Here is an 8,847-nt window from a genome sequence, read left to right as displayed (position 1 = left end):
TTTGTGGAATTCTTTCGCACAGAGGCTGTCAAGGTTGGGTCACTATGTATATTCAAGGCTGAGATAGATTTTTTAATCAGTAAGGGAATCAAGGGCTATGGGAAAAGAGTTGAAAATTATCAGATCAATTATGATCTCATTAAATGATGCAGCAGACCCAAAGGACCAATCAGCCTACCTCTGCTCCTAGATCTCATGGTTTTATGCAACAAGACTGACCAGATTACACCACAACTGCCAAACAGCTTCCTTCTGTTCTGCAATGACTGCACCCAGAGACAACCTAAGGTTGGGAAAGGTGCTAAAGAAAGGCAGTTTTTATTCTTTGATGTTTAGCTCAGACTATTGAGGTTAAGCAGAGAAGGGATCAGCTTGATCGATCAAAGGACAGAGCTTCCCCTCACGGTTCTGGTCGAGATTTTGTGTTAGGAGTTGCCTCTGTTTCCATAGTGCTGAAACAACCCAGCAGCACAGTGGTTAGCACTGCTGCCTCACAGTGCCAGGGACCCAGGTTCAATTCCATCCTCAGGCGACTGTCTGTGTGGAGTTTGCACATTCTCCCCGTGTCTGCATGGGTTTCCTCCCACAGTCCAAAGATGAGCTGGTTAGGTGGATTAGCCATGCTAAATTACCCATAGTGTCTGGGGATGTGCAGGCTAGATGGGTTAGCCATGGGAAATGCATGGTTACAGGGATGGGGATGGATTGGGTGGGATGCTCTTTGGAGGGTTGGTATGGGTTGAATGGCCTGTTTCCATATTGTAGGGGTTCCATTTGGACAGAAAGGCCTGGAGGTACAGGCACATAGTTCCTTGAAAGTGGCTTCACATGTGGACAGGGTGGTGAGGAAGGTGTTGGGCATATTCACCCTCATTGGTCAGAGCATTGAGTACAGGAGCTGGTAAGGCCACATTCGGGAGTACTGCATAAAGATCAGGGAATTCGACTGCACAAAAAGTTTTGGCTCATCTTGTTTTGAGGAATCTTGCATTCAGAGAGGGATTACACTGTCATATGACACCTCTGGTGGTCAAAAGAATAATCAATGTCCCTGTAACTAAACCCTTCATGTACACTGATGAAAATCCAGTCACAGGACTAGAGGGAGAGAGCTACAGAGACACACAGAGGTAGAGACTCTCAAACAGGCAAAGAATTGGAGGCTTGATTAGATACACAACAAATGATTTCACTGTGATTCATGATGGACTTATATCCTCTTTAGATTTTACACACACTTTACAGGGGCAGACACGTTTCTGTGCCACACACACTGACTTGTGACAGAAACAACCGGGGAGTTACATACCAGCGACACCCATTTTAATCACAAATTATGAAACAGTCCATTCTCTACACATAAATTAATTGTCACAACTTTATTGGAATAATATACACAGTTGTTCCTAGTTCCATTGTCTGCTGGAGCTGGGTTCAAGTCAAAGGATGCAACTCCACATGGAGATCAGACAAATGGACCACCTCAACACAACGCTGGCAGACAAACCCTTAACTCGGACACTCAAACACCTCACATTTCTTTTAAAAGGAAGAGAAACAAGCAATCTGTTGTCAAATGTGAGCGGTTTCAGGCATGCAGTGCCAGTAAACACTCCCAGGACAGGGTTAGATACAGAGTAAAGCTCCGTCTACTCAAACTAAAAGTGAAGCTCCCTCTGCACTGTCCCCAAGAAACACTCCCAGCACAGGTACGCCATGGGGTTGACACAGTGTAAAGCCTCCTGTACGCTGTCCCCAAACATTCCCCTCCAGCAGCCCCAACCCTCACAAACACTCGCAGCGCAATTACTGCACAGGGTTAGACTCAGACTTTGCTAGTGAGATCAGAACAGCCCTTGATGCAGAGGAAACGCTTTGCCAATTTCCAAAATCCACCCCATACCCCACATTCAGTGGTCCCTTTCAGGGAGTTAAAACTAAAATCTGTAAAATTCTATCCCACTCTGTATAAACTATTACAGAGATGAGAATAATTCCTGAATCATGGCAGCCTCCCACACGAGAGACAGTGTTGCCACTAGCTACGTGGTCTGATTTTATAACAGCTAACTTTCCCGTACAGGTTCAGATAGCGCAAACACTGGGAGCAGCTGGCCTTCTTTCAGATACGATCTATATCGGTCAGGTCCCAGGGCACGGGGAGAGGCTACTGCAAGGCACAGCCAGGAACACAGGCTTGAACATAGGGAAAGCTTGGAATGGTCAGTGAGGGCCGAAGGAAAAATCATTTCAATGTTACAAGGTGAAGCAGAGATTTGTTGGTTTGAGATTTGGTGGGGGTAGGGTGGACCACGTAGGAAGAGAAAGGGGAGGGGAGAGACAGAACAAAGTGAGCCGGGCAGAAACTTAGCGTCCATCCAAAGCTTTATCACGCGCGATGACCGACTCGTCAAACTTGATCATCAACGTGGTGCCCTTGTGCCAGTGAGCGGTGACCTTGGCAGGGAAGCCACTGTACGAGAGAATGGCTTCCACGATGCCCGCTGTGAAAGAGGCACAGTTTAGTGTGCTGTTCTCCTTGGGCACTGAGATGTAAGCGTTGATGAGGGGCTCCTTCTCGATGATGTAGTAGGTCTTGTCGTCGTCGTTGGCCTGCTCCAGCTTGTCGGCCTCCTTGCCAAACAGCGCCTTCCACACGTTGACCTTGATGAAGAGCAGCATGTTGATGACTTTGGTCTCGCGCTTGCCGTTCTTCTCACGCATCACCAGCACATCAAGGATGCGCACGCCGACCTGCTGGCCCAGCTCGGACAGCTTGTTCTGCAGCTCGGACACAGAGTACACCCGGTTCTGACAGTACTGCACAATCTCGGAGAACAGCAGGGCGAACGCACTCAGGCTGACCTCGGTCTTTGGGCGAGTTAGCGAGCGCTCCAGAATGGGAGACTTGCCCCTGGTGAAGCGTGTGTCCATGTCCGGATCTTTGGAAATACAAAGAGGAAATATAATCGCAGTTGCTCCACCCAAGTGGTTCTTAGCTCTCATTGTCATATAGATATTATGACACCGTGGGCCATTTGGCCCACTGAGTCCATGCTTCCCTCTGCAACAGTTCACTCGGTTCCACTTCTCCAACTCTATCCCAGAGCCCAAAAGTGCCCAATAAATTTCTTTTCGAACCCGAACTAAGATCACAGAATCCCCACAGTGTGGAAAGAGGCTATTTGGCCCATCAAGTCCACACCAAACCTCTGAAGAACATTCCAGGCAGTCCCAGTCCCTATCTCTGTAACCCTGTGTTTCCTACGGCTTATCCACCCTAACCTGCACATCTTTGGACTGTGGGAGGAAACCGGAGCACCCAGGGGAAACCCACACACACACACACACACACACACACGGGGAGAATGTGCAAACTCCACATAGAGAGTTCCCTCCTTCCCCTCCCCCTCTTTCCCTGCCCACCCCCCTCCCCCCCCCGAACCCTTGTCCCCAGCCTAAGGTTCTGAAGGGTACACAAGCCTTAACGAAAAGACTCATTTCGTTCATCAGTGAAAGGCCTTTCATGGTCCAAGTGGATAAGTCAGTTACAAGGAGCAGCACATTTACCCCTTCAAGCTCCCTCCCACCTACCCACATTTACCACATCTTCCCGAGCCCCTCTCCCCCTTCCCCTTACCCCCACCCACTCCTCCTGTTCTCCCCCTCCACACAACCCTCTCACCGACTTTTCCCTTCCCCCCCTCCCTGACATACACATGTATTTGTAACATTTACCTCCTGAATGTACAGACTCTATAATTCCCACCCCCTTACCCCTCTCCGCAGGGATACACAGACAGTTACCGGGTCACCAACATCCCTTTGACTGTTCCGCTTCCGGGTTCCAGTGGCCCCGCCCCCCTCCCGCTCCTGATTGGATGGCCGGTGTCACATGTCCCCTCCAACTGGGCGGAGGTTGGAGGTGCTGCCACCTGGCGGCGGGTGCTCACATTATCAACTGTTCGCCCAGCGGGCACTGCCCGCCCCCCAGTGAGATATCAGGACAAATGGGGCCGAATGGGCTGACAGGCTTGAAGCTGCATTGAAGTCCCTCTGAGATGCACTACTCAGTTACATGCTTTAGGCAGAGCCCAACATAGGAACAGCATGAATGCCATTCAACCCATCGAGCCTTCCTGGTCATTCTAGAAATGACTGACCATCCCCTCAAAACCACTTTCCTGCACTATTTCCTCATCCCTCACCGGTCATCAGTTTCCAGAAACCCATCAGTCTTCGTCTTCTACCAGTTCAATGATTGAGCTGGTACAGCCCTTTCAGATACGGAATTCACCGTCCTCTTCAGTGAAGAAATTTCTCCTCATCTCAATCCTACTTCTGGTCTAAATATTTAGATTTTTTTTTGATTGTCCCCAACACCCTTTCTCTATTTTACACAATGCTCCACGGACACAGCTAAGTTATAGAAGAGGTTCGGGTTTCATTCAGACCCAGCTCTCCCTCACCTCCAATGCCCCAATTGTAACATATCTGTTGTTAGACAGCCCTCTCTATCAATCTCAGTTATTATGGCAGTGCTAGAGTTCTGTTATCCAGCCATCCATCCTTGCTGCAGTCTAATGTCTAATCCAGAAGTTCTGAATTCAAATCTGAGGCTGATGTAATTGTAATGTCAGAGCAGCAATCCAGAGGTTATAGATCATTGCCTTGAGCCACGTGGTCAAATCCCACCATCGAAGCTGGTGGAATTTAAATTCAACCAATGAAAAAAATTGTTGAAGTGTAAGGTCTCAGAAAAGGTTCCAGTACCATATTGTAACACCAATTGTTGTAAAAACCCATCAGGTTCACATTTTGTTTTAAGAAATCTGCTGTCCTTGGGCAGTCTGTAATAATACCAATTAGGTCTCCCTGAAACTCTTTGCTGTTCAGTTTAAACATGAAGTGGAATGAATTATAGGAACATGGATTGGCAGTTTCTACAAGATTATCCCTTTTCACAGATCACTCCTCCTTCCGTAATCACAACATGTTCCTCCATACCATTATAGAGTCAAACAGCATTGAATCTACATTGTCTCCAAATCCCTCATCCCAATGACTCACCTTCTCCCAAATCCATAATCCCAATGACCAATCATCTCCCCAAATCCCGCATCCCAATGACTCACCTTCTCCCCACATCTTTCATCACAATGGCCCAACTTCTCCCCATATCCCTCATTCCAATGACTCACCTTCTCCCCATATCCCTCATCCCAATGACTCACCTTTTCCACAAATTCCTTGTCCCATAGAAACCACCCTTCTCCCCAAATCCAACTTAAAGATGTCAGACCCACTACCCAAATGCCCGTCAGTGTGGCATTAAGAAGCATTGGCAAAACTAGAGTCAATGGGAATCAGATGAGAAACTATCCACTGGTTGGAGTCATACCTAACAGGAAGATGGTTGTTGTTGGAGGTCAGTCATCTCAGCCCCAGGACATATTGAGGTTGTACAGGACATGGTGAGGCCTGTTCTGGAGTACAGTGTCCAGTTCCGCTCGCCTTGTTATAAGAAGGATATAATTAATCTGGAGAGGGTTCAGAAGAGATTTACCAGGATTGCTGGGAATGGAAGGTTTGAGTTTTAACGAGAGGCTGGATAGTCTGGCACTTCTTTCACTGGAATGTAGGAGATTGAGGCATAGCCTTATACAGATTTATAAAATCATGAGGGGTGTAGATTATGTGAATAGCAGGTGTCTTCCCTAGGGTGGGGGATTTCAAGACTGGGGGTCATATTTTTAAGGTGAGAGGAGAAATATTTAAAAAAGACATGAAGGGCATTTCTGTTACACTGAGAGTGGTTCTTGCGTGGAATGAACTTCCAGCAGAAATGGTGGATGTGGGTACAGTAACAAAATTTGGAAGACATTTAGATAAGTACATGAATAAGAAATGTTTGGAGTGATATTGGCCAAGCGCAGGCAGGTGGGTTTTCATTTCTGAAGAAGGGTCTAGGCCCGAAACATCAGCTTTCCTGCTCCTCTGATGCTGCTTGGCCTGCTGTGTTCATCCAGGTGTAGACCTTGTTATCGCAGGCAGGTGGGACCAGTTTAGTTTGGGATTATGGTTGGCATGGACTGGTTGGACTTGAAGGACTTGTTTCCATTCTGTATGACCCTATGACTCTATCTCTGCAGCGGTTCCTCAGGATAGTGTCCTCAGCCCAACCATCTTCAGCTGCTTCAATGACCTTCCCTCCATCATAAGGTCAGAAATGGGGATGTTCGCTGATGATTGCACAATGTTCAGCACCATTCGTGACTCCTCAGATACTGAAGCAGTCCGTGTTCAAATGCAGCAAGATCTGGACAATATTCTGGTATGGGTTGACAACTGGCAGGTTATATTCACACCACACATATGCTAGGCAAAGACCACCTCCAACAAGAGAAAATCTAACCATTACCCCTTGAATTCAATGATATCGCCATTGCTAAATCCCCCACCATCAACATCAACCAGAAACTGAACTGGGCTAATTATACAAATACTATGATTGAAACAGTAGTCAGAGATTGGGAATTCTGTGGCAAGTAATTTACTGGACCGCCTGAAGCCTGTCCATCATCCAAAAAACAGTTGGGATTTTGATGGGATAGTCTCCACTTGTCCAGATGATGCAGCACCAGTAGTATTCAAAACGTTTAACACCATCCAGGACAGAGTAGAACCATCCCTCCATTGCCAATGCACAGTGGCAGCAGTGTGTACCATCCGAACCCACAAAAATTCATCAACCCTCTTCCATCAGCACCTTCCAATCCTACTTCCATCTAGCAGGACAAGGGAAGCAGATACATGGGAACACCTCATGATCCAATTTCCCCTCCAAGCCACAGGGCATCCTGGCATGGAAATGTATCACTGTTCCTTTAGTGTCACTGATTCAAAATCCTGGGAACATCTTCCCTCAGTGCAGCAGTTCTCAAGGAGCAAATAGGAATGGGCAACAAATGTTGGCCTTGCCGGCAACATCCACATCCCATGGAGAATACAGGAGGCATGGTGAATAAGTTCACAAATGACTTCAAAATTGTTTGAGTAGAGACAGTGAATAAAAGTATCTCAGAGTACAACGGGATCCTGATCAACTGGGCCAGTGGGCCAAGGAGTGGGAGATGGAGTTTCATTTAGATAAATGCGAAGTATTTGCATTTCAGTAAGACAACCCAGGGCAGGACATACATAGCTAATGATAGGACCCCGGGGAGTGTTGTCGAACAGAGAGACCTATGGGTTCGGGTACATAATTCCTTGAAAGTGGTGTCACAGGTATAGGCAGGGTGGTGAAGAAGGCATTTAGCACACTTGCCTTCATCGGTCAGATCATTGAGTACAGGAGTCGGGAGGTCATGTTCTGGCTGTACAGGACATTGGTGAGGCCGCTTTTGGAATACTGCGTACAATTCTGGTCTCCCCGCTGTAGGAAGCATATTATTAAATTAGAGAGGGTGCAGAAAAGATTTACAAGGATGTTACCAAAACTGGATGGTTTGAGTCATGGGGTGAAGCTGGATAGGCTGGGGCTATTTTCCCTGGAATGTCAGAGGCTGAGGGGTGACCTTATGGAGGTTTATAAAATCATGAGGGGCATGGATAGGGTGAATAGCCATTCCAGGGTAGGGGAGTCCAAAACTAAAGGGCATAGGTTTAAGATGAGAGGGGAAATATTTAAAAGGGACCCAAAGGGTAACATTTTCATACGGACGGTGGTGCGGTTTTAGAACAAGCTGCCAGAGGAAGTGGTAGATGCAAGTACAATTACAACATTTAAAAGACATTTGGACAGGTACATGGATAGGAAAGGTTTAGAGGGATATGGACCAAACGCAGGCGAATGGGACAAGTTCACTGAGGAAACTTGGTTGGCATGGACGAGTTGGGCCGAAGGGTCTGTTTCTGTGCAGTGTGACAGTATGGGTGCGGATACAATCTGCCTGAAAGGGTGGCGAAGGAAGAGTCAATCACAGCTTTCAAAAAGTGAATGTGGAAAATACTTGACAGAGACAACAAATTCCAGGATGGAGGTGTGTGACTAGCTGGATTGCTCCTGCTCATTGCTAGCATAGACCTGGTGAGCTGAATAGCCTCCATAGGTGCTGGAACCATTCTGTGAATCTAAAACAAGAGGACGTCATCTTAAAATTAGCACCAGGCCATTCAGGAGTGATATCAGGAAACGCTTTTACAGAGAGAGGTTCATCAGGTAAAAAAGATGATGTGAATGCTGGAGATAATTGGATCCAGATCAATAAGACTTTTGCTCAGTAGCTTATCATGGGTGTGGAGGGAAAACAAGTGGTTAAATCCAGTTGTGATGCAGATCTTCCGTCACCTTATTGAAGGGTTTTAACGATCTTCAATCCTTTCTTGACTAAAACTATATTAATGAACAGGGGAATCTAAGTGAAGGGTGTGGATGTGTTCCTGTGTCTAGACTGTGTTGTGTAAGTGTGAAGTAACTCTGTGCTGTCTGTCCTAAGCTTGCAGGACTTATGGATGCCAGCAGGGGGTGCCACCTTGACCTCCCTAACCACACTGTTACTGACGCCAGGCTGGTCAACCTGCAGATAGCCTCCAGTAGCAGACTGTCCACTGCCAGTCCTTCCTAAATTACAAGTGGTTCCTTGTGGAATGTCTGGTGCCACACAGACAGTCTGAGATAAAATACAGGCATCGTACCAACTCCTTTCCATTCTGAGGGCATGTGTGAATTGGAATAGGTTAAAGGCACAGGAAGGTCAACTTAGCTCAACAATATTCGCCAGATCATCCTACCCACTCACCACGTCCCTCAATCCCACCCACTCACCACGTCCCTCAATCCCACCC

The 8,847-nt window shown here is 47.1% G+C and overlaps 1 protein-coding gene across 2 annotated transcripts; it reads right to left on the bottom strand.

The window, feature by feature from the left end:
* Positions 1–1,364: 1,364 nt before the first annotated feature.
* trappc5 (trafficking protein particle complex subunit 5) lies at positions 1,365–3,880 on the bottom strand. Of its 2 annotated transcripts, none has more exons than XM_048617860.1 (2): positions 3,778–3,880; positions 1,365–2,942 (listed from the first exon to the last, which is right to left on the bottom strand). In XM_048617860.1, exon 2 carries the CDS (start codon positions 2,932–2,934, stop codon positions 2,368–2,370), a length of 567 nt encoding a protein of 188 aa, XP_048473817.1. In that variant the 5' UTR covers positions 2,935–2,942; positions 3,778–3,880; the 3' UTR covers positions 1,365–2,367. The 2 variants fall into 2 exon arrangements, with proteins under 2 accessions (XP_048473817.1, XP_020381577.1); XM_020525988.2 differs by having other exon boundaries at positions 3,739–3,869.
* Positions 3,881–8,847: the final 4,967 nt, after the last annotated feature.

The sequence above is a fragment of the Rhincodon typus genome, chromosome 38 (assembly GCF_021869965.1).
Source record: "Rhincodon typus isolate 14 chromosome 38, sRhiTyp1.1, whole genome shotgun sequence".
Taxonomy (NCBI): Eukaryota; Metazoa; Chordata; class Chondrichthyes; order Orectolobiformes; family Rhincodontidae; genus Rhincodon; species Rhincodon typus.
Note: the sequence above shows the minus strand (reverse complement) of the source record. Positions and strands in the feature narration are given on the sequence as shown.